This window comes from Passer domesticus, chromosome 10, assembly GCF_036417665.1.
Source record: "Passer domesticus isolate bPasDom1 chromosome 10, bPasDom1.hap1, whole genome shotgun sequence".
Classification (NCBI taxonomy): Eukaryota; Metazoa; Chordata; class Aves; order Passeriformes; family Passeridae; genus Passer; species Passer domesticus.
In genome coordinates this window covers 31,229,299-31,255,533 of record NC_087483.1, presented here as the reverse complement: position 1 = coordinate 31,255,533, position 26,235 = coordinate 31,229,299, and the positions used below count along the sequence as shown (strand labels likewise).

At 35.3% G+C, this 26,235-nt stretch overlaps 1 protein-coding gene across 4 annotated transcripts in view; it reads right to left on the bottom strand.

The window, feature by feature from the left end:
• PTPN4 (protein tyrosine phosphatase non-receptor type 4) overlaps positions 1-26,235 on the bottom strand; it is a 106,767-nt gene that overhangs the window by 43,635 nt on the left and 36,897 nt on the right. For all 4 annotated transcript variants that reach the window (XR_010369388.1, XM_064434957.1, XM_064434958.1 and 1 more), the window contains 10 exons: positions 25,476-25,630; positions 18,894-19,001; positions 16,038-16,080; positions 15,863-15,941; positions 12,181-12,225; positions 11,882-11,934; positions 9,720-9,840; positions 8,563-8,650; positions 7,727-7,815; positions 2,420-2,483 (listed from right to left, as the gene is read on the bottom strand). Coding sequence is in view for 3 of the 4 variants with exons in the window: in XM_064434957.1 (XP_064291027.1) it covers positions 2,420-2,483; positions 7,727-7,815; positions 8,563-8,650; positions 9,720-9,840; positions 11,882-11,934; positions 12,181-12,225; positions 15,863-15,941; positions 16,038-16,080; positions 18,894-19,001; positions 25,476-25,630 (845 nt within the window). In the remaining variant the exon portion in view is untranslated. Of the gene's footprint in view, positions 1-2,419; positions 2,484-7,726; positions 7,816-8,562; positions 8,651-9,719; positions 9,841-11,881; positions 11,935-12,180; positions 12,226-15,862; positions 15,942-16,037; positions 16,081-18,893; positions 19,002-25,475; positions 25,631-26,235 lie in introns of those variants that run through there.

Below are 26,235 nucleotides of genomic sequence, written 5' to 3'. Positions count from 1 at the left end.
CAGCTTTGCATTCAAATAAATGCAGTTCCTCAAATGTACAATTTGTTATATATTTACACACCAGTCTGAAACACATCATCAGCATACCATGAATGTATTTCCCCTGCCATATCGTAAATAGGTGATTTAAAATATGCACTCAAAGCACTAGATCAGAGATATTTTACATACCAAATGTGCAATCACTGAGTCACTTCACCTAGTTTCTGCTGCCTAAAGAGAGTAATTTAGGCTCCCTTTATTGTTAATGGGAGAGAAAACAAAAGCAAAAGGAAGAATATACCACCAGAGAACAACTTCATCCATCCTAAAACATACTTCCCATTCAGGCAAGATGTTTCAGCCTTTGCACATGATTATTACAGAAGAAATGTAATGATGAGCTTTGGTGAGCCAAGTATCATGAATCAGAAAAGATGTTCTAGTAACCTAACTGAAGCTGAATATAGGTGAGATGAATCTTATCCTATGAATCTAGTCAGGGAAAGTAACTCTGGAAACAATAATTTTAATATTAGCTGTGATTAAAAAATTAGTTTAAGTATGACTTCTTTGGAAGCCAAATTTGAGCTTTGATCTTAAGATATTCATGACTTGGAATAAATGAAAATTAAGTTCTTGCCACCAGGTTTCATCTGATACACAAAGTTTAAAGAAAAACACTACAAGGCTTTTTAATTTGTCGGCTTGGATAAGATGTCTCAGAAGAGAAATTACATTAATTATATAAACTACATTCTCATGGAAGTAACAATATGTAGAGTATTAAAAAGAAACAGAGAAATAAGATGAGAAAGCTATCTTAGTATTACCTTCTATTATAAGCAGATTTCTTTTCTGAAGAAAATAGAGGAAATACTCAAGTACACAGTAGCCAATCCTATTTTATATTTAGGTATCTTAATCTTCAGGGTCCTGAACTCTGCTACCACAGCATTTTCATCAAGTTCTAATTTAGGAAACAACTGCAGTCCATAATTTCTGAATTCCAAAAAGAACCCAATTTCTCATCTCACATGCAAATACAACTTTCCTGCAACTGTAATGGAAGTTACACACACTGGTATCATGACAAAAGTTGACCTCAGCCTGCCTTTGAGAAGAAGTCTGTAGCTCCAGTGGGGTTTTACAAAAATGCTGTGTCACCCCAATAAAACATTCCCCCTCCACCTTTCTTGTATCAGCACTTTTCTCCTCGTGTTGCATGATGTCTGCTCACATTGACAGACCTGCTCACTTCATGATTTTTAAAGGTCTGCTTTTAAGATACACCTGTTGACACTCCTCTTAAGATAGTCCTGTTTTCAGCACTAGTACCAGTCACCAGCCATTGGCCTGACCCAACAGGACAGGTGTTTCTCTTGTTCAGCCATATTGCCTCGAAACCTGGAACAGCCTTACGGTACTCAAGATACATTTCTGCCTAGAGTCATATTTTCTATCTAGTCTGTAACCCTGCATTTCAGGTCTTCAAATCACAGAATCATAGAACATTAAGGGTTGGAAGAGACCTTAAAGATCATCTAATCCCAACCCACCTGCCATGGGCAGGGACACCTCCCACCAGACCAGGTCATTCAACCTGGCCTTGAACACTGCCAGGGCTGGGGCATCCATAACCTTTTGCAGTGTCTCACCATGCTCACAGTAAATCCTTTCAGATGTAAGAATTGCAAAAAAACCTCCTAACTAAGCTGACAAGTTAATCACATAGTCATATTTTTAATAAATTCCTCCATCTTTCCCCCAGTGCTATGTCTGTGATGGAAGCTCATGTCTCAGGGGCACAGAACAATCAATTTCTTGCTGAATTAAATGCTCTGTGGTCCCGTAGTGCTTCATGGGGTAGCAAACACACACCTCAAGCAGTGAAACATTCAGCTCCAACCTTTTCCACAAGAAATTCAGAAGTAGGCATAAAAATATACTATATGTAATTTAAAACTACAAAGGAATTCCTATCTCCTCTGTTTAAATATAAATAATAAAGTCATCATGTATTACCAAATCTGAATAATACAAATCAACTTGTTTATCAAACATTAATTTACAAGCATATATACAACTGAAGCAGCACTAAGCACTACCTTTACTTTGAGTCTGTTTTTTCATGACATTTAGATACAATATTGATTTACTTTCAACCTTTCCCACATTTATCTTAGATAAACAAGTTACATTTCCTGCATACAAATGTAAAACTAAAACTATCTAAAATAGAAGGAAAATCAAATGAAAAAGAAAACTTATAAAGCATTGTAATGGTCTATATGAAACATGAAAGAGACAGGACGTTGGTGAAATTGGACTTCTAATTGCAGAAAAAAAAAAATAATCAACATAGTATCAGTCATTATTATGCAGACATGCAGCAGAAGAAATGTGATTGCTTTCAGATCAAATTTAAGACAGTACTCACCAGTTCTTTCCTAAGTTGAATAAAAAACTGCTTGCATTTAAAAGAAATTTTTACAATCTTCAACCTAAATGAAAAACAAAACCACAGTGTTAAAACATTTCGTATACTGAATCATGGTTAAAGGCTTAAATACACCTACTAAAAATATACTTTCTAGAGAGAACAGATTTCCTTTCCATGGACAAAAAATAAGATATTAAAGATTATATAAAATAGTTTGTATAATTTGAAATTTATGAGCTGTGTATTTACATTATCCATCAAATTCACTTGTTTACATCCCAAACCCAAGGCAGTTGCTAATTTTGTTATCTTTTTCCCATTCCAAAGCCCAAAGAGCTTTCCTGTCCTCAGGTCATTCCAGGCAGATGTCCTCTTTTCTCAGGCTGCTTTCATTATCGCTAAGAATATGAAAAGAATCCTTTGAACTTCACCTGATCCCTGAAAAACATTCTATGTTCTTACGTGTCTTTAAATATAACCAGAACTTGTTTTAGTAAAACAGTTAAGATAAGATTAAGAACAGAGATAGGACTCACAACCTTAAAAGAAAGATCACACTATTAGGAGGAAAACAACATTTACAATATCACATGACAGGGAAAAATCTGCCTACAGATATGTTCACCTTTCGGGTTATCTATAAACATTTGAAATACTGACACTAATCCAGACTGTTTTAGATATCATTCTAATAGTAGTTATACAAAATGGGAAAAGACAAGCTGTATTTACATCACAATCTAATGATACACTTCTTCAATGAAATATGGTATTAGGATAGTCCATATATTTCATTAAATATACACAAGTATCACTTTGGTCAAGTAAAAAAGTGAGGTTCATATTGCAAAAGGAAAAACATAGTAACTTTTGTTACTTGAAAAATGAACAACTGATAAAATCCTGCAAACTGACTGGAATTACTACTTGCATATTTATCACTTGCTGAATAAAAAGCTCTTTAGACCAGGAAGGATGAGAAGCAAAACATTAACAGACACCTAAGTTGGATATCTATATATAGACATTATCTTAACTAAATCAAATAAAGACATTTTTCTCCAGGGGATCATTCAGAGCAGGAACCTAAGTGGGATATCCTAATTTGTTGGGAGAGTCTTTATCTGCAGTAACATAAAGACACTCCGTGAACATCAGTGCTTAAATTATGGTTATTTACATCTCTTCCCATTTCTTTTTTCTTTCCCAGCCTTGCCTTAGTTTGACAGTTAACAACAAAAAAAAAATTTAAAAAAATGTAGCAGCAATAAATGTCTTATTTGTTAGTTGTTTTTTTTTTTTTTTAATTCTTAACATATTCTTGCTATCATAGTTAGTTTCTCAAGGATTTGAAACTTAAAGGTGAGTTATATCTTATCTACTGAAATCAAATTATTTCCCTGGCAATGCATCAATCTTTTTAGAACCTCCAGTGACAAATAATGTAGGATGGGTCTTATGCTTGCTGGATAAGACATACACTAGTGATTATTAAGTCTGACTATGGGAAAAACAGAAAAAAATTATTAGACTATTTAGGCTGCAGCTAATCAACAAGTATGTTATTACTAATTTTTCTAACACTTTGGTGTACAGTGCAATTAAAAGAACATGTTAATATATACCTTTTCTATAAAGGGAGCTCCATACACTTTGCAACATGTCAGATTTACTTAGCAGTTATTCCATTTATAAAAACATTTACTATCTCTCACTCTTTGGGTTTTCCTCTTCTGCTAAAGAAATTACTACCCCTGGTGATTTACAAACTCAAAGAGAATAAGAATAATACATACAGGGTTTTAATGCCATCCCATAATTTAGGCTTACAGAGGGCGGTCAGCTGACTTTTAAGCCTGAAACCATTTGGAACAGTCTCAAAGCTGTAACATTAGCCAGTAAGGTCTAACTCAACTCAAAAGAGCCACCACTCACGTACAGAAATGACCCAGCAAAGCTGATTCCCATCTATTAAAAAAAAAATACAGCAGATAAGAAGAGTTCCTATGCACTGCTAATAGCCTGCTAGGCACTGAATGAGCATCTCCATGCTCAGCCCAAGGAAAAGGCATCCTGTCTATGCTTCCTTTCTCTGACTGTTGGCAATGCTGTATATACAAGGAAAAGCGTAAGAACAGGCAGGCACCAATATTATTTTTCTGGTATGATTTTCCCATCTAGAGTCACCTCAGCCATTCTAAATAATAAAATATATCTTTTTAAATGAGGAGATATTTGAAATCCTAGTCTAAAATGGAGACTGTACTCAAACACATGGAAGAAATCTCATGATACTAAGTCCTGGCTCTCAGAAGGGCTTTGCCACCCCAACCCTTGGGAGGGTGATAAGGCAGGACATGAGCAATCCAGCAAATTTCTGGAGCAAGACCTCTTTGACACAGGTTCTGGACCAGTCACCCAGGGAAGATTCTCCTGATAGCTCAGCTCACAAACAAGAAAGGATTGTCCAGATTTGGTAGCCAAAGACAAACTTGGCTCCGGCAGCTGGGAGATGGCGAAGCTAAAGATCTGAAAGGAAGTGGAGGGATGCAGCAGACTAAACCACGGCTCAGGAGAGGGAACTCCAGTTTGTTCAGAGCTCTGGTGGGCAAAATCCCACAGGAGTTGCCTTTGGGTCACAGGAACATAGGACAGATAGTAGTCTTAAAGGACTATCTTCTCAATCCAGAGCAATCCTGATGTGCTAGAAAACATGCAAGCATGAGAAGAGGCCAGCCAAGATGCACTCAGAACTGCTGACTGGGCTCAAACACAAAAAGAAGTGTATAAGATGTGTAAGTGGGATCAGATGACCAAGGAGGAACACAGTACCACCTAATCATTCAGGGATAAAACTAGGAGATCCACAGCTCAGCTGCAGTTGCAAAGGGCACTGAATGCAAAAGGCAGCAAAGCTTTCCAGAGATACATCAACCACAAACAACAGGCTAAGGAAAGCACGTTTCCAACTGCTGAACAGGTGGACCAGTAACAAAGGAAAGGCTGACCTACTCCATGATCTTCTCCTTTAGTCTTCAATCTCCTTGGATTCCTAGGTCTCTGTGCTTGGCAGCAAAGTTTAGGGAAAGGAAGAATTATACACAATACAGGAAGATCAAGTTAGGACACATGGATAAAAGGCAGTGTCCTTTGTTTTCCTCAATTTCTCACTAGTGTTCCTCCTGTTTAATTTCTCCCAATGATTAAAACACTAATAAAAAGCAATTTAGATATAATATCAAATTAAGAGTGAGAGAGCAAAGACATTTTACTTCAGTCTTCTGTAAGCAATACAGTTAAAGCTTTATTTCCTCCCACATACATGCATTTCTATCCTCTCACTTGTCTCAAAACTTGGGAGTACTGAAAAACAGGTATCTAAATATCTACTATACTTATGAAGCACTAAGAAGACACTACACAGCTTCAGCTGCATAAGAACAAGAATAAGTGGAAGCAAAAAGAAGTGGTATCAGTACTACTGACACAAGAGCAGCAGCATGATTATGGATAGAAAGAAAGGGTAATACGTCAATTATTGAGCTCTATTGTGGAAATTGGTATTTCAGATTATTACTTGTAGCAAAAGAAAGCCTCTAACAGGATGAAATAGGGTTTTGGGGTTTTTGGGTTTGTTTTTTTTTTGTAAAGACCAATTATGTTGAAACTATAGTCTTCACAGCAAGAAATTCATATTCCTGGTGTCAGCTGACACGGTTGAATACAGAGAACTGTTTAGGTAATTACACACACACACAAAAAAACACACTAAGAATTTAGATCAGCATCTCTGGCATGCAAACAATATGAAGCAGAACCCAGAGAAACCTCCAACTTCCATTAGTGACGTGTGGCTTAATTATGACTTAGTTTGTACGTACTCAGTAATTTACCAGTGTGATTTACAGAACCTATTTCTACTATTCCTATTTTCCCAAAAATAACAGCAGTAAAATCAGACTGAAATAAAACCTTCCTGATTATTACAGCATTCCATTTATAAAGCAGCCTTAGCCCAGAAATGGCTCCAACATCTCAAAACTCTCACCACATGAAGGGTATCTTTCCTGGAATGTGTCACTATTATAAGAGCAGGTGTGTCTAACTGGTACAGCAGTTTCAGGTTCATCATTGAAAGCTCCAGTTTTAGTTTACCCAATAACCATGAAGATTGGAAATTTAAATGCTTTGTAATTGTCTCAGTCTTACTTGTCTTCAAAGGCATACAGGTAAAATGTTCAGCACATTCAGTTGTTCTGGCTGCAGATAACACTTCGATATAGCTTCATTTTTTCTTTCTCTACAAAAATCAACTAAAATTCGACCAATGACACTGTTTCTCAGCTTGGTAAACCACAAAATATGTAACTTCCTACAATGAACCTTGAGACTCAGCACAGAAAACTAGAATGTCTCAGAAATTCACTGGGTTGCAGAAAATATCAAGCACACATCAGCAGCAAAAACAAAAATGCAAAGTCAGTAGCAAATGAACAGTTCTGATCACTTCTCCTGAACGAACAGCTTTTGTGCCTGGTGAACTAATGTCTGCTATGATAATCTTATATGACTGACTTCAGCCACTCAGAATGCAGCCAGAGCAACTCAGCAACACAAGTAATAAGGCTGTCAAAGTGGACTCCAAACCAGCAAAAGAAACCAAGGGAAGGTTACTTCTGCAGGAACTAAGAAAGGCATTTCCAGAAAGGTGACATAATTTCTATAGAGCACCACAGAGGTTATATAGCGCTTCTAAAGAATTTGGAGATTTAAAGATTTTCTGCACTAAATGCGCTTTTTTCAATCATACAATGAAAATGGTTATTTACAGATGAAGAGATGACAATATCTTGAATGCTCCACCTCGGTTATTCACAAGTACCAGAACTACACTAAATTTCAAGCACACAAGTTGTGTGTAAATTTCAAGTACAATTAATTTATATGTCACAAAACAGGTCAGAGCAGTCAATCTCCAGGTTGATATTTTTCAATTCACCTGTCTCTTTAAAGACTGTATGCTAGACCATCACATTGGCCCTGGCTATACAGGTAATTAAAAGTAAAGTATGCTTACAAACTCCTGAAGAAAAACAGTATTGAAATTCATTACAGTTTCATTGGAGTTTCAAAGTTGTTTAACAGCACAGCACACACACCTGGACAAACCCCCCTGCAGAATTCCCCATGGCACATGAAATAAATAATTTCAACATGATACAAAATAACATAAGTTTCACTCTTTTTAAGAGTGGTAAAAATATTTTGAAACAGCAAATAAAAACATTAAACAGTTGCTCTTACCACTGAAAGGTGTTAATTCGTATGCGGTTCTTAAAAATTAGTATTCCACCTGACATCACTCCAATCGTTATTTCATTGTTACTCTGATCCTTTAAAAGAAAAGAGAAAAAGACTTGAATGACAATATAAATATCTTTGGAAACTTCATATATATTCATTCTCATTCCTCCCTAAATAAACAAAATAATGTGGAAAGAATTGTGTTGTAATAAGACAAATTAAAAATTAAATTATTCCCTCCTATTTGGGACAAACCTGAATGTTTGCTCCGAGTTCCTTACTAGCTACAACAAAATTTTAATTTCTCAAGCTAGATCTTCTGTCTTTCACCAACTTTGATGAAATAAATACGAGAGTATTCTGGTTTATTATGAATAGCAGCACTAATAGACTGGCTTGGCATTTGCTACACTAAAAGCAACTTTAATTCCTACCTGAAAGGAAATTGCAATCTCAGAACACAGAGAGGAGAGATTCTAAAACAAACAATATTGTAAGCATATTTATAAGCAGCATCTTTTTCTTGAAATATCTTTGCACTGTAATCAAGCACCTGCTATAGAACTCTCAAGAGGGCATTCAAGGCAAAAAAGCTCAACCTGATTAACACAGAGCTAACTTGGCACAAATATAAGCAAAGAAATAGCCTCTCTATAGTGAAATAGAGGATATTCAATCAGCAAATCCCAGTTAGGCACCTAACAGGATAATATTTTTTCTTTTATTTTCTCTTGTAAGCAAAAGCCAGGAAAGCTCACAAAAAGAAAAGTGTATTTTTCCCATAAATCTCAGAGGAATAAATTTTTACATTGCAACACTTGTTCATCCAAACTTACCCTTGCATAGTGCAATTCAACTCCATAAAGTTCTAAGGTACGTGCTGTATTGAGATAATTGAACTCTGCTTCTGCAGGAGACAACCCTCTGAAAGAAAGCAGCTAAATCAGAAATGTTCTAACATGACCTCCCACATCAGGCTCCCCAAGTGAGTGCAGACAGAAAATCTGCATTCATTTTACTACTTCTATCCCCACCCTGAAATCTGAGTTTCCTTTCTTATGATAAAGAGACTGTAACCCAAAAATTTTAACAGAAAAGTACTTATGTTTCTAAAAGAACAGAAGTCTTGACAAGAGCCCACAACACATTTTATTTTAATGTACTTTATCATTTAAATGTTTGTGGAGCCCTAAAATATGGAAATTAGTTTTGCAGTCCTGTATTTGGCATTGGTAATTTAAATTACCATCAAATCACTCAAATGTCTTTAATGTAGCTAAGAGAATTTTCTAAGCCTTTATCTGAAATTTAAGGTAACATTCTGCAGTTTTGAAAGCAAAAATGACCTGATCAAGCAAATGTTTTATAAATATTGCTTACATTTTGTTAAATTTAACTAACAAAAGGCACTTAGAGTTCTAAAATAGGAAGGAACCATCACTGGAAAGTACCACAACGTTACATACTGAAAAAAAATATTTTCCATTGCTTCATTGCCTTTTCCTCTTTCTGAAAGGTCAGAGACTCACACGCAGGAAAGAGCAGATATTGAAGAAAAGGACTTTGTTACTTCTAAAGTAACTCTTTTACTGGTGAGAGCATCATGAAAACAAAGCCCTTATGCTGAGAACATCCCCAAAGACTGAAAAAAAAATCTTAAATAAAATATATCCAGCTAAGTTAATATCCCACATAATATGCACAAATACTGTTTTCAGAGAACCTTTAACTTAACATGTTCATTATTTCACTAATTTAGATACTCATATTTTATACAAACCATCAATGGTATTTATTATACATGTATTTAATCTAGAAAAGAAAAATCACATTATCTTAAAAGAAACAACCAAAACAAACCAACTAACCAAAAAACCCAACAACCCACCCACCCCAAAACCTTTAAGAAAAAATACTATTTTGTTTAATATAATGGCACAGCATCAGCAGTCAGGATTTGACAAAGTCAGTATCTTCTGATGTAAATCCTTACATGTGCTGCTGATGTAATTTTGCTATTTCTTTTTCAAAGTCTTGAGGCTGGCTAGGGATGAAAGAATATTCTGAGAGGTAGCCTGGCAAGTTTTCTGAATGGTTGTAGTCTCCCAGCTCGGCTAAAATATTAAAAAGAGAGGTTATTGTTTATCACTGCTGTACTTGGCACTGTGCAATGCCCCCAAATTCACACGAGTTTGCTCCCACATAATTTATGATCCACAGCAAAGAAAATTAGAGATGACATTTGGAGTCCCATTTTCCCTTTTAGATAAACAGTCACATTCTCAGTGAATATCATAGAGATTATTTAGAGGGCTTTGATTATGCACTTATGAAGGGAGTTTATAAAGTGTTCAATTTTTAACAGACAAATTAATCCATAAGTGCTTTTAGTACAGCTAGCACTAAGTAGGATATAAATATATAGGATAGTATTAAATTTTCTCTTATTATTTTACTTTTGCTTGTTTTTATGAGATTACACCATTTTACTCTTTTAACACTACAACTGGTATTTTGGCATGAAGATCTGCAAAATCCAGCCACTCACTCTGCACCAAGATACATTCAGAAGCATTAGAAAAATATTTTTTGCACATTCAATTGTATGTATGAAACAAAGTACACATACATACACTTACAATGAAACCACTCTACTTGAAACTACTAAAAAGTGTGTTTACATAATTTGTAACACTTTCTTAAAATTGTAAGAAATAGATTATAATCACATTTGTCAGAGAACAACATAAATAACATTTTCTGAAATTCTTTGAGGATTTCTAACTACAGTACAAAAAAAAATCAGGTTTAAACATCTGCAATCCATGTAGCAGTTCGACAGTGATAGCTAAGCAACATAAAATGAAAAGAGGAGAGATAACAGTAATGTATTATGATCTGGGGTCCTGGGCAGGCCTAGCAGCACTGACAAGGCAGATGAAGGCACTTATTGAGCAGGAGGATGAGGAAAGGAAGGGAAGGTAGGAAAGACCTCTGGGTCACTTGCATCACCACAAACAGATCCTACTTTAAATAATTTAAAAACTAGAAAATTGGACCAGGTTTTATAACAGAATGCACTCCTTGCTGAAATCCAAGAGTACTGAACTGAGATCTGCTATTTACAGGTATTTATAAAGAATCCAGGAAGTTTATTACTAGGCAGGTACAGGAATCATTAGATAGAGCTGTGCACGCTGACAAAATTAGTAGCAGCAGGATGTCATGGATAAATGTAAATACAATGCACTGTGCATACCCACCACTGCTATAATATTTAAAAAAAACCCCCATATTGTGTTCTTAAAACCTTAGAATGCTACCAAGTTTTCATAATTCCTGTTATCAAATACTTTATCTCTTCTAAGACAAATCCCTATGGCATGACAGCATTTGCAGTGCATTTTTCAGGCCGCTGAAGTGTGGGAGTTTTGTTTAAAAGAAATTGTTCTATTGACTGACCTACAAAAAGGTGACCACTGAGCAAAGCCATGCATAAAACATGACATTACCATTACTATATATTTTTAATGAAAGCATTAACATGGACCCTGTTTCTCTGATATGTACAAAGTACAGGAAGTACTAATGTGGGTGTAAGTATCTTCAACAGTACAAAAACACATGAATGTGAATGAATATATTGGGATTGCTTAATTTCATCTTATAAAGAAAAACTGAGTGAGGAAGAAAACGAAATGTCAGTTTTCAAGACTCATCTACTCACTGGATGGCTTACAATTGCCAAGGTGGGTATTGAACTTTTTTGCCAGGTAAGATCAGAACTCCCTTTTCCACAACTATTTGGAGGTTCACTGTATAGTATGTTAAAAATATTCTAGTGTCTTAAGAAATATTTCTTAGTATCACTCTCAAGGAAAAAGCCACAATTCCATGCCTCAGAATACACAGAAATAAAAGAGTATTGATTTGGGGTTTTCTAACAGTGTGGCTTTAAGTACTTTTTCCATAACCAATTCAGCAAAACATGCTGGGGGAGGACAACCAATCAATGTCCTAAATCATGAGAAAATTAGCACCATGCCCACAAACACCACAGTAGAATGCTATACAAAGTACATTCTTTAGAAACTAATCAATAAGACTTTTTATATATTTCAGTAATACAAGTACACAAACACTAATTATACTTACATTGAACAGCAAAGGAAGCCAGAAGAGCAGCAGTATTATAAGGACAGGGCAATCTGTTTTGTTTTTAAAATGATAAATAAATAAAATTACATATATCACATTACATTTGGCTGTTTTGAAAACCCTAGTCTTTTATAGTATATGGACAAATTTGACAGGTAATTATTATAAACATTTCCACTTGCATAGACAGTGATTAATTCTTAATATGCTTTTATTTTTGCAGGCAAAATCTCTCATTATGAACTTTTCCTTTACCAGATTTGCATTTAATGCTTAACACAAGAAAAATGTCTTACCTTCCAGTAAGAATGTCCTGCTTAATTTGCAAAAAGTACTGGTACCTTATTTAGAAAAGCAAACAAAAAAACACTACAATTAAAAATATTATTCCATCATTTTTCATCAATTTATTGTAATTTGCTTTCAGTTAGTGTAAAACTAACACTTGACATTTTGCATGCTATTTCCTAAACTCTAATAGGAAAGAAATGAAACTTTGCTTAGTAAACTAATAATCCGACTTGGTAAATTAAATTACTTACAGGCTATGAAGTTATGGTTTATATTTCTCTAAAAGGCTATAAATTTCACATTTTTCCTGCTTTATACAGCAACCACAAGTTGAAGTTTGCATCTCTGTATGTTGGTACCCTTACAAGAATAATCTGTACTCCAGGTAGACAGAACTAATTTATTCTGAGTATTCAATACTGCTGTGTTTTCATTTATATTAATTATTCTTAGTATTTTGGAGTCATATTGTTGAGCACTCTCGTATGTCAAACACCTCTCAATCAACTTCCCTTGAGCTTCTAAAGTTTTCTTTAAATTATAATGTGAAAAAAGCTTGTTTTAGAAATTCATCTATTTTTTTTCATGCCCACTCTTTCAAGTCAGGAAGGAGATTGATGTAAAAAAAAGAACAGCCAAACATTTTAAAACACAAACTACTTCCCACCAAACAGGAGCACCAGAAACACCATGACTTAAAAACTTCAACAAGCTGAAAAGTATAAACAAATTTCCCTCTAAATTACTTCCTTTGTTTCTCCAACAAACCCCAAATATTTTGTTAATGTCTCAGAATGAATTTTTTGTTCATTCAGTTTAGTTCCTTCGTATTTCACTCAGAGGTTTTAGAAAATTTGACAGAACTGTAACGTTTACATCAAGTGGCAAATCACACCTGCTACAAAGCTTCACTGAGCTAGAGATTGCAGTGGGGTACCAAACAAGATTTATCAAGGTTGCAGGATGTTAGCAAAAGCTTAAACTTTCAGAATAAAAATTGTTGTAAAAGAACGTAAAAGCTGCTGTAGAATTTGTCTCCACTGCCTTTTAAATTATTTAATAAAATGTCACTGAGTGGCAAATTTAAACATAATTCCTGATTTCTTATAAATTTAAACCCTATATTATTACTATTATAATAATCACCTGGTTTCCTTTGTATAGTTCTGATTCAAAAGCTGGGCTATACCTATTCATTACAAACACCAATATTACATATGAAAAGCACTAAATGTTAAATATTTATTTCCCAACAACAACTTCAACTAAGAAATTAAAGCCAAAATACATCACTTCATTACACATAACATGACTTCTCCTAACTGTGTAGTCTTCAGAAAATGGATTATCTACCACTTAAAAGTCTTACGCAAACTTTTACAAATATTCACAGAGAAATCCAATTATTTACAAGCTATATAACAGTAGAAAGGTAAAACATTCCATGTTTGTAAGAATATGAGGGAAAACGTTTGTGAACTGACAAGCAAAGACTAGTCCATGTGCTCAACCCCTACAAACTTTAACTGACCAAAAAGGAAAGAAGCTTTGTTTAAAAGATTGACCTCAAGGAATTAAAACTTAAGACATTCTCCAGGCTTTAGATATCTCAAATACTTCAAATACTGAAAATGCACATTGAAACAAAAAAATAGATACAGTAAATTTATTTACTGATTAATAAATGCAATAAATTACAAGTTAAATTTATATATTAAATGGATATGCTTCACATGCTTTTCTTGAGCATCTATTCACAAATATACAGCTGCACTTACATTTTATTTGGATGTTTTCTGGTATAAAGCTTTATTAGAAATATTTCATGGTACTTAAAGGACATCTTGATTAAGGGACACCAAGCAGAGTTCATCTTTTGTCCACTGTTTTCACTGAACAGTGAGGTTAATGGTTTGTTAGCCAACCACCAGTTTGACCACTGAAGCCTCACATATTATTGAGCAAAATGGGAAATCAATAGAAGCTTTAGCAAAGCAGATCTGCAAAAGCCTGAACAACAGACTCCACTAAAACAACAAAGGCAGCACTGCATGACCATGTTTTCATCTTGCTTATATAGCTATAGCTAGAAAAGGGCAGGACAGAATTATTGCTAATGGAGTCAACATTAATAAGCAATTCTTCCTGCCACGAGGAGCACTAATGAAGCTCCATTCCCTCCCCAGCCAAGTTTCTGAAGCGAAGCTCTCCAGAGCACACTGAGCTCACGCTGACCTCTCCTGACCTGGGCCATTCAAACCTGCCTCGCTCACGTGAATGCACAGAGGGCTAAGAAGACACTGAATCTTTCCCTGACAGCTCTTCATACTGCTTCATGTTTTGAGCCATTCCTCTGTTCTCATGGAATTTATAAAAACTGAGCATTTTGGAACAGTCTCAGCTTCAGCCAGAATTGTCAGAAGTGTGCACTTTCTTTTCTCTTTTTTTGAGTGGGAATACTGATTATGTGAAAGGACCCATATTTGTGACATGGCATCCTAACTTCACTCCAAAAAAGCCCATGGATAATATCTCTCTCTTCATAATAATTCCAAATACAAATGAGTTTTCTCAAGGGCAATTAGGCCTATTAGCAAAAAAGGCAGAGCTGACCTAGATAGAGAAACCATACATTATTTCCCACTTAAAAGAAAGCTGTGTTTATAGCTTTGTGTTTAGAGAATAGCACTTCTCCAGTTTTCTCCTTCTTTATGGTTTACTTCACACTGATCAACACTTATCCTTTTTCTCATCTCCTGTGGAATATTGCATATCTTGCTTTAATTCAAAAAATATCTTTTTCATTATTCATTATTTTGATAGAGTAAACTGCCAAATTTTCCTAGAGTAAATATTTCAGTAAAACAATGTCTCATGCAGAATCTCTGGGAGTCATTTTAGTGAATTCTGTCTGCATAGATATGTGCAGAACTTTGTCCAAAATATGATGAATTAAAGGCAATGATAAACAAATGTGGATTCAAATTGTCACAGTTTTAGTACGCAGGTTTCAAAAGCTATCCTCAGTAATTTTTTGAATGGGGTTGACCTGTTTTCAGAATGGCCTACATCCAAAAATTCCAATCTGTCAATTCATGCCATTTATGTAGAGGGCCAGAAGTAATTAAAAATATGGAAAATTTGAGACATTTCTTCAGGGACTAATTGCAATACACAAGCCTCTGATTTTGATTCACACTGAGCATTTTCTTCAACATATTCCAACACACTGCTATCAAAATAAACTTACGTGATTCAAACTACTACTACAAACACAGAGAGATTAATTTTATTAGTACCAAGTAAAAAATTGGGGAGGAAAACATGCAGAATGCTCAGCAATTTTTTGTCACAAACGAGAACATTTGGAATGATAGAATTAAATTTGCATTTATTGGTAAATACTGGGATTAAGGTTTTCCTCTTTTCTCTATTTTCCCTTTTCTGTTTCTACTTGGTACCATTTGCTTCATGTAGTTACTTCACTTTGTATATAAATTTATAGGTTTATTCACAGAGTCTTTTTGTTGTATTGATTTGATGCAACTGCATAGGTAATTATTAGACAAAACTTAAAAGCTTGTACATACAACAAGAACGAGTTAAAACAAAGTTTCCATGTTATACCTTCAGTAAATTAATGACTGTTCTAGAGAAGTATTTTATTAACAAAACAACCAGACCTACCTTGTATATTCTTCTTGGAGTTTGTTTGGGTCACTTACAAAAAACTTAACTCTGAAGTTCAGACTGTGAGGAGATCCTCCTATGGTCAAGAAAAGTTATTTCTAATTAATCAGGGCACCCTGGAAAAATAGCATAATAACAATAGATGAATTGACGAAATACATACATTACTCACTTTTTAATTGTTTCCTGATAGGTTTGTTTGGATCCAACCACCTCTGGAAAGAGACAAATTGTAACACAAACTTCAGAGAAACAAAGTACAAATCTCAACCTTATACATCAAGAAACTGGTGCTTTTTTATTACTTCTTACTTGGTCTTTTACCAAAATGCTTCACTGGCATACACAGGCTTATTACTGATTCTGGAGACATCATCACTATCATCAACAACTGCTACTGCTCCTCTTTCCCCAAGATTAACCTATGGTGTCCAGATACCTGTTTTACAGCAGTAATTCCACTTTCAGTTGCTTTCATGATTGTCACAGGAGCCTGAGAACCCAACTATGCTGTGTTTAACAGCTGTCAGCTACTCTTTAAGAAGAACCACCTAAACTAGTGAAAAGCTGTAAGCAAGCTCATTTACAACTCCAAAGTTAATTTGTTTAACTACTTCCAGTACTTCTGACCCTGGATTTTGCAGGTCTGCCACATCCAGGGAGTGATCTCACTGGCTCAAATTGTCAGCTTGAATGTCAGCACTTCTACATCACTAACTGGATCTTGAAAGCTAGCGACTCAGCACTCAGCCTCCTGGATTAAGGACTAGAGAATAATTTTACTGAACAGTTCCAAATATTGATTGTTTCTACAGGAGAACACTGCTGTGTACAGGCAGAGCTTTATAAAAATCAATGTGGCAAATTTCAGCTAAAAGTACGGCTGCCTGGGAAGTTCTGCAAGTTGTTTAAACCACTGCCCATCAGCAACCCAGCAGTCTCTGTACGCACCAACTCAGTCCAGGTAACTCCTAAGTCCATCTTTGGTACAAATACTGCTCAATTCCTTGTGCTGCCTTGCAGGGCAAGTCCCCAAGCCTCAGGAAATTGTGATATGGGCACAGTTCCTAAGCAGTGACAGACAGCTAACCCAGCACAGCGTGCAATTCCCTCACACTTATCACAGGGCTTTTTATTTGTTGCAGGTGAGGGAGCAAACACACCTGAGCTACCTAACACACGCTACGGATCTGAAGTTAGTCCTGTGTCATATTCATGAGGAATAACAAATAATGATGACTAGATCCACATGCTGTATCCTTGTAGTAGTAAACTCCAGAGGAAGTAAAGAGACAGTTTGATACAGCCTCAAAAGTGTGAATATTTGAAAAAAAAAAAAAGCCTCATGCAGGATTAATTAACTTTTAAGACTAAATGTAAAAGCTTAAAGAACACTCTAGCCAGGGATATATATGAACTTTATATAAGAATGCTTCAAAACAGGTTGACAGATACTTTTTTTCTTTGATATTACTATTATAAAAAACCACAAAGGCTCTGCAATTCATGAGATCCATGTTTAAACACAATGGTAGAAGTTTCACATCAATTAGCAGAACCCCCTTTTCCTCATCATCTTTATCTGCTGCTGCATTAACTATATTCTGGCAATATTCTGCTGTGTTATTTCACAAATAACTAGAATATTTATCAACCCAATATGGTTTCCTTGTCCAAATGAACCAAGTGTAAAAGTAAATGTGTATCAAAACCTGAAATTATTCAAACCCAATACATTCTTCAAGCTTGCATGACTAATATTGGTAATATTTCTTTTTAGCTCTGACACATTGTTTTCATGGCAACTAGATAGAGCTGAAGAGACAAAATATTTAGAAACTAAAAGAATTTAAAAAATCTTTAAAAGTATGTGCTTGTATCAAATACCTGTTAAGTCACTGCTTCATACTAACTCTTACTCAGATCCTTGTATTACAGTGTTGTGCTCATCTGCTTCCAGACAGATAAACTAAAAGAAAGAGAGCTTAGAGGACTACCCTTTGGAAAGCCAGATAAACTTCTGAATGTCAAGTGAAATATTGAGCAATATTCAATTAAATACTTCTTTTAAAAAGCTGAAAAATAATTCAGCCTTTTCTTCTGCTTGTCTATGTTTTTTAAGCCTGAAACAAAGTTTAGAATAAAAGTATTACAGAGGCAATCCACCAATGTCTTAACAGAACTGTCAACAAGTCAATGTAGCTGACTTTTGATGCACAAGTTGGGAAGTAAGTTTTGACCCCACCATTGTGCTACACATATAATAAGAATTAGGTAAAGAACTGTCTTATAAGGAATAATGCTTAGCTAAACTGCACTTTGCAAAACAAGTATTGACCATTTGATACTTATAAAATAAAATATCCAAGAAGTGCTCTTTAGGCAATCAAGATCCCAGTAATACCACTGTAACTAGTGCAGTGAACATTACATTTGCATCTCTTGGTTTCTACTCAGGATTTACGAAGTTTCAGTTGTGTACAATTTCCTTTCAATTAAGCCCATGAACTATTGTAAATACTCATTTCTAAGGGAGTCCCTTGTTTGTTAAGGTGATGAGATGACAGCCCTTTTCAGATACTGGACTATACCAAGCACTATTGGAAAATCACCAGGTATCTGAGCTAGAAACAGAAACTCCATACATGACAATCTGAAACCCCCTCATTCTTTAAAAGCTGATGACAAATACAAACAAAAAACAAATCTAAAACACATTTGCTAATCTGGACAATGATAATGCAATCTAGTAAACAGACACAATAAAGCAAGCAATATCCTTTTAAGATATTACTTCATAAGCACAAAACTCCATATTTTACTCCAAACCTGGGACTATTAACAGGCAGTTTTATCACAACTACAAGATGAGAGAGATCTTCACAAATGACACAGTTGGAGAAGATGGCACAATCTTGCAATGGCTTCTATTTACCTCTCTTTAAATAATACAAAGCACAGTGATGAACATGATTGTGAGTTTTAAAGACTGTACTTATAAAACAGAGTTTTATAAGGGATAACTTACAGGGTTATCAGTAGATTCATCAGCCAACTGTAAACCAAAGTAATCTCTCTCTGTCAAATCGAGATGCTTGAAGACTACGTCCAACAGAACTTGGCCCTGATCGTGTTTCTGCAGAGAAAATACAGAACTTTTCTTTAATCAATAAATATATATAACTGGACACACAGATTTCAGGCAGTTAGAGCACATATAAATTCTTTCAGATGTGCTCTAGCAGCACTTTTTTAAAGATCACAAAGTGTATCCCAGCAGCACTATTTTTAAATGAGCTTCATCTCTTTTTGAAACATATGTAAGGAAATCATTTTTATTCTCTGTCATTTTCTGACAGTAAGAACTTCTCACTTCTCAGCTAGCTACATGATTATTTCTGAAAGCCTTTCATTAGCCAAATTTTATATTAAAAAGGAGAACAGAAAAGGAAAAAAAATCAGGAATTAATTAAGAATTCAGTGCAAACAAGAATCTTGTTTGGGTCACTGAATTAAAATGTACATGTCCACACGAAATATCCTTCCTGATCTGAAAATCTATTCCAGACTTTATATGAACCAGCATATTGAAAATGTTTCCAAAGTTTAATGGCAGAGAGAGCTAAAACAGCCAAATATCTAACCAAGAAGTATCATTTACGTACATTCTAAGATAGTGCTTCACTCCAAACCAATTAATTTGAAGTAACTGAGTAGCAGTAACACTTCTTTTCAGAGTCAAGTGAACAAACTTGATTTCTACTACAGGGACAAATGTTACCCACAAAATGATATAAAAAGAATCAGTAGTTGTTAGTGCCTGGCAATTTTTTGCCTAACCTGGAAATACTGCCAACATAGTAATTGAAAATCTGAGTGTGTCATTATGACAGGACTCAATAATACATTTGGTGAAATCTGAAGGGAGTTTCCCAAAGAAGTTAAAAGTGTCACAGCGTCTTGAAATACAAAAGACAAGCAAAACTCTGCAAGAACTGTCAAACAAGAAGAAATGTGAAAGAGATGATTGATACAGTTTCCACCCAAATTTTCTACTTTTCTGTCACCAAGCAGAGAAGCTTCTAATAATCTTCTAGGTGCCAAGTATTATTGCAGCTACAGTGGATTTGATACATCTTGCCTTGTTTACTGTAGGCAATAAGGATAATTTTAGAGTTTTAGAACAAAAAAACCTGCTGTTCTGCTCCCAAAGGACCCTGCTTTGCATAGAGATTACATAACAGTTTACCTTTACAGCTCTTGAAGTATGGAAGTATGTAGCTAAAAGATCAAAATAAGGTTGCAAGAATCCCATTAATATCCATACAAGAGAAAAATCTACAAATCTACCTTCAGACATCTGTTAACATCTAAGAGCATCCTAACAAAACTGACTTTTTTTATTCAGATGAAATTACACTATATTCAACTGAAGTTTAATGAACTGTTAAGAGGAAGTTATTTGAGCCTAAAAACTCCAAGAAGCATGGTCATTTATTTCATAATAGTAAAAAAGTAGAGAATAATTATACACAAATTTATGTTTGAAATAATCCCATGAGGACAACCATACCATAACTCTGCATATATCCTTAAATTGAAATTACATAAGGGATATATTTCAGGTCCCATATAAATTTGGCTAAATTGAAGTGACCTAAGAATTCCTGTGTTTACTTTGCAAAAGACCTTTTTTTCAATGGAATAGAGAAGATGTCTTACAAAATGCAGGAGCACCATTGTTAAGAAGTCCACCACTGAAAAATTTACTTTACAAATTACTAAAAACAAGCAAAGAAAAAAACAGATGTTAACACAACAAATGTACAACAGCATAAATGCATAAGGCATTTTTTATATACAATCCAAATATAGCCACTTAAATGTTTACTAAATTAGGAGTTTCTGTTATATTTTGAAATAAACCAATAATCAGTAGTTTTTACAGCAAATAAAGCTAATTTTAAAATTACATAGCAACACTAATTGCCTCTTGGCATTTTTCCCACACAGATTTAAATAAGAACACAAACTAAGAACTTATAACAGTAACTAACAGAAAATGGGAGATGTCTGGTACCCAAGTTTAGCTTTGCAATTACCACAGCTGACATGTTACTTCCTCTAACAGCACGCAGATACCATCTCTGCAGATTTTTTCCAATCTAATCCTGCCAATCTATACTGTTTCTTAAAAACCTGAACAAATGTTTCCTAATGAAAAAGCTTAGAACTGGCTGATCAGTTTGAATTAAGAAACACAGAACATCATTCCACAACCACAAGGAAGGTATTTTTCCTGCAATTGAGCAGCAAATTTGGTAAGAGAAGGCAGGTTTCAACATGAAGCATTTGTTTGGATCACAATGTTTTACTTAGTGCAAAATAAAGATAAGCATCTAGCAAAACCAGACCTTAGCTTAACCCATCTCTGATATTTATGTAATGATGTTGCAGCTTGCCAAAGCAGGTGAAGGTCACAATTCTGCTTGTTGAGAAAGATCCAAAATAATTGTAATACTATCAAAACATTAAATAGCTGCTTAAAAATGCAAAAAGTATGAAAGCAAGTTTAAATATATGATATTTTTTATAAAAAAGCAAACCAAATAAACGTAGATGAGCATAATAAGAAACTTGCTTTGTTGCTACAGATTCAAGTTGAACATTATTTCCTCAGAAAAGAAGAAATAATGAAAACATGTATGAAAAATGGGAACTATCTAAGACAAAACCACAGGAATTAGACACAAAAATATCCATTTTTTTCTGAATTGAAGAATTAGAGGGTTATATGCACTTACTAGTCATTGCTGGAGGCAGAATATCTCACAAATTTTGGCCTCTTAGGACAAATTTGACATAGACACTAGACATCAATACATGAACTGCATTTTATGAACTATATATCATCTAGTATCACTAGATACACACAGATTAATTTTTAATTGCAAAATGATTATCACTTGTTCACAAACACCACGTGTAAAAATTCAGGCAGACAGCTGCAGGTTTACACATTCCACAGGTCTGATGCCTGCTGACCAACAACCACCCTCTCCTCAGCCCCCATTACTGACACTCTGGTTTTGCTGCTGCCAACAGAACTGCCTGCACCCACAGCAAACACCATGAGACATTGCTGCCATTGTCAGCCCACAAAAATTGGACTTCTGATGCCAGAGGAAGGGGATGACAGGTCCTGGGCTTTCCTGGAGCAGGTCACAGCTCTGCTACTCACACATTTGAGGGAGGTTGTGCTGCTCCTTCACTACTGGCAATACAGAACCCCTTTCCCTCACAGCTCACCACAATGCCTGGGTTGCTGCTCCAGGAGGTGCATTCCCCAACACTGCACAACTGCCTCCTTTCCTTCTACAACTGATACTGTTCTTTTAATTTAATTTTTTTGTGTGTGCGTCAAAGAAAAAAGGACAAGTAACAAAGTAATGCTGAAGATCAAGTTACTAAAAATCACTAAAAACGTCTAAAATCACAGAGGGGTAGTATGGGTTTTTTTGTTTGGTTTGTTCTTTTCTTGTTTGGTTTGACTTTTTTTACAGGTTTTTGCATTTTGCTTCCATCAGAGTGTAAATTCATTAAGTTTGAAGTTCTGGGATAGTAAAGGTTCCAAATTGAAACACTTGTCCGTGACCATTAGCCTTTCTCACAGAACAACCCACCTCATCTACCTTGACATACTGGCTTTCAGGGAATATAAGTAAGCCAGCCTGCATGGAAAAGATGTAATTTTAGGTATTTAAACAAGTAATTAAAACAAATTAAAGTAATTTCATCTTGAAGAAACAGTTTTATGGTAATGCAAATCATCCTGATCATGTTGTTAACTCACAGCAGCCTTCTTTCTTCCAGCCACATGTTCTACTCAAGTCTGCTTTTCAGGATGGAAGGAGCATTTCTTCATTTGGTAAGCAGAGCTTTTTAGAGAAAGGGTTTGTACTCCTCAAACACAGCACAGGTTAATTCCAACTGATTCCTCTGCCTGGAACCAATGCAGCCTTTCTCTGGCTACAATCCACGGGGATTATCTGGTTTGATTTGTTATGCTCTCTACAAGGTAAGGTTTAGCACAAACGTGCCTTCTCTTCAGATCAACGGAAAGGGCTAGTCGAACTTAGAACATTACAAAAATTATCAAGAGACATTGTCTGTGATCAGCACTTGGCAGCTGGAGAAGAAATAGCATTTGAGTACATTTTTAGTAACACACCACTGCATCCTCCAGATGATTTTTACAATCATTAGCATGCAGAATACCTATAGCAATCACCAGGAGAAAAAAAAAAGGTGCTAATTTATTTGATGTTATCTTTGTTCTTCCTATTTTGAAAACAAGTCCATAAATATTTATGGCTAAGTATAGTGTCAACCACAATAAAGTAAACTAAAGCTATAAAACCTGAGAACCTGTATGGCATGTAGGTTACATTTGCTACAAATGAATACTTTATTACTCCTATTTGTGAAAAAACAGATTGAGGCTAAGGTATGAGATCAAGATGTTCAGCACCAAGGAACTCTTTATTCCCTAGACTCAGTTTTAATAGACAAACTTGCAGGCTGATCTGTATAAGCAGTAAAGCATGATCCATGCAACTAAAATATTTAGTACACTAGGGAGGTGGTAAGAACATATTACATAACTTTTTCTTGGGAGAGACAGAACAGACATTTGAGGATTTATAGCTGATGAATCTGCTTTTCTGAGAGGCACTAGTATCCTCTAAAAATGTACAGCTTTTAAACACCTAGATCAGAAAGAAACAACTCCCATACCTACTGCCCAATAATTATTCCTTGTTTTTCCCAATTTTTACATTCTTCATAAGAAAAAAACACAAGACAGATACTTTAATGGAGAACTCATGCACCTGAAAGCAAAGACGGAAACATTTACAATTTCTTATGCACTTCTAATGCTTTGTATCCAACTACATATTGCTTTTTGGCAGGCAGTATAGACTGGGAAACTGTTAGTAAGGATGAGAAGTTAAGAGATACAGAAAAGGGGAAAATATATAGAAAAAGTAATCTATATAATATTTTATATAGCATTAAAGAAGGGAATTTAGAAGGGAAAGGAGCCTTGATGTTAATAAATTAAGGTCTTTAAAAATCTGTCCTTCAGCTCCATCATCCAAAATTCCCACACTTTACTACTCAGAAGTCTGGAAAAGTTAAGTATTTTTTAAATGAACTACAAAAATGCCTCAAGAGAATACCCTAAACCCTTCCATCTTGACTGACATACCTAAAACAAATAACCACCAGACCTGCCTCTGAACCTTAAGCCTCTGGATCCTTGCAAGTTTTTGCCAGAGAACAGATTCCACTTGTGATCAGCAGCTGCAGGCTCTAATCACTGATAACAGAACAGAAAAAAGCAATCCCTCTCACAAATCTTCCCCGAAACCTTCAAATATATCAATATCCTTGCTGAACACTGGGTATCAGAATTCAATATAATTTCTGAGCATTAGAACTTCTTCAAATGGTCTAAATTAGATTTGTCCACACAGATTTGACAATTGCTTCACTTTCTCCCTCACTTCCTATCTGAAGTCCCACAGCCTTATTTGATACTCCTACACTCCATTTGCTGAAGCTCAATTTTCTTCTGAAAAATTTTAATTATTTTGTCACCTGTTAACTTTCACCATCACATTATTCAACCTTTGTCTATAGAAGTCATCAATTCTATAGCTCTTAAAGTAAAAGCAGAGTTCTACTACCACATGAAAATCTACAGCTTCTTTCCTGTTGAGTTCTGGTTCTTCTCACACACAGATGACTTTAAATGCTTTAATGTTTTCTTGTGAGATCCTTGCCTATTTTTCATGGGGTATTTTTTCCCCCAGGAAGCTGAAAGAAAGGGTTGCACTTGTGTAACATATACACAACATCATGAACATTTTTATTAGAAAATGGGATGAATAGCCTATTTTAAATTCCAGGTTCATGTGTAAAAGTTGTCGATTTTTTCCATTAACAGTTCTCAGTATTGCAACCAGCTTTCCATCTTCCTTCCTGTCATTCTCATTAGTGTAGTAGAAGGTGGTGAGTTTAAGTGAGGGAAATCACAGAACAAGAATATTATCTGAGGAAAGCAAAGAGCAGGGAGATACTCTAAGATGGCAGCTGTGACCAAGTATAACCATACAGGTGATTGAACACAGTAAGCCACACAGCTATAGGAAGAGCTCCCACTCCACCTTACTCGTCCTCAAAATACAAAAACCAGAATGCAGCAGAATAAAAGCTTCATTCAACTCAATGGCAAAACTGTCCCCCATTTCCACCGGACAACTTTAATCCATGAAGAGAATTACTAGAAACAAATTATGCTTCGTACACTGGATTTTGAAATGAAGATGTGTTAGTATGACAGAGGATGCCAGAATGACTAAGTTCCCAGTAACAGTGTGCACATGTACAAGCATGCCTGCCTGAACACAACTTCCCCTTTTATTCTCTATTAACAATGTTTGAAAGTCAAACTCCAGCCACACAAACACAGAAAAGGAAAGCAAGCTCACGCTAGTGATCTGCAATAAGCTAGATACTGATTTGCAATGAGACCATTACTTACATTAACTCTGAAAGCTTGTACAGTGTTATCCAGGAGAAGAATGTTGCAGACCACCTCCGTATGCTGCCTGTCTCGTGCCAGCTCAGATGCTCGGACATTGTAGGTTCTGCCAGCAGGCAATCGGAAACGTGCGGTCATTACTGTCCACACAGGGTCTGCAGGCAACACCAACAGAAAATGTAACCAGAGCCAAAAAATGCAAATGCAAGAATGTCTCGCTTCAAAGAAAGGTGAAAACACAGCAAGTCCATTATTTAAAAACTCCATTACAGACAAAAAAAAAAAAAAGTGAATACTAAATTCACAGTAGCCAGTAAGAAAGTAATGTCTCACATGTTACAACACAACCTTATACCAAAATACTCTGTCCTTTCCTTTCTGCCCATTGTCCACACCCTCCCTATTTTAAGGTTGTTTTGTGGGTTTGCTGTTTTCTTGTTGGGTTTTTTGTTTGTTTTTAAAGATTCACAACAACATTTTCAATTCAAAAAGCATTGTAATTGCTATGCATGATGGCTACTAGCTTCCCAATATTAGATGCAATTAAGTAACTAATTTCAGTGTAAAACAGCATAAAATGCTTACATAAAAAGCTTTATGGAGAAAAAGAAAACAGCAAACAAACAAGACTTTGATGCATTATTCTGCAAAGTCTGTGCATTCACTGTAAAATCACAAAACATGAGAATGTACAGTGGTAACAAAAACATTAGCATTGTTTCTCCCCCGCCCCCCTTTTTTTTTTTAAATTACAGCATGA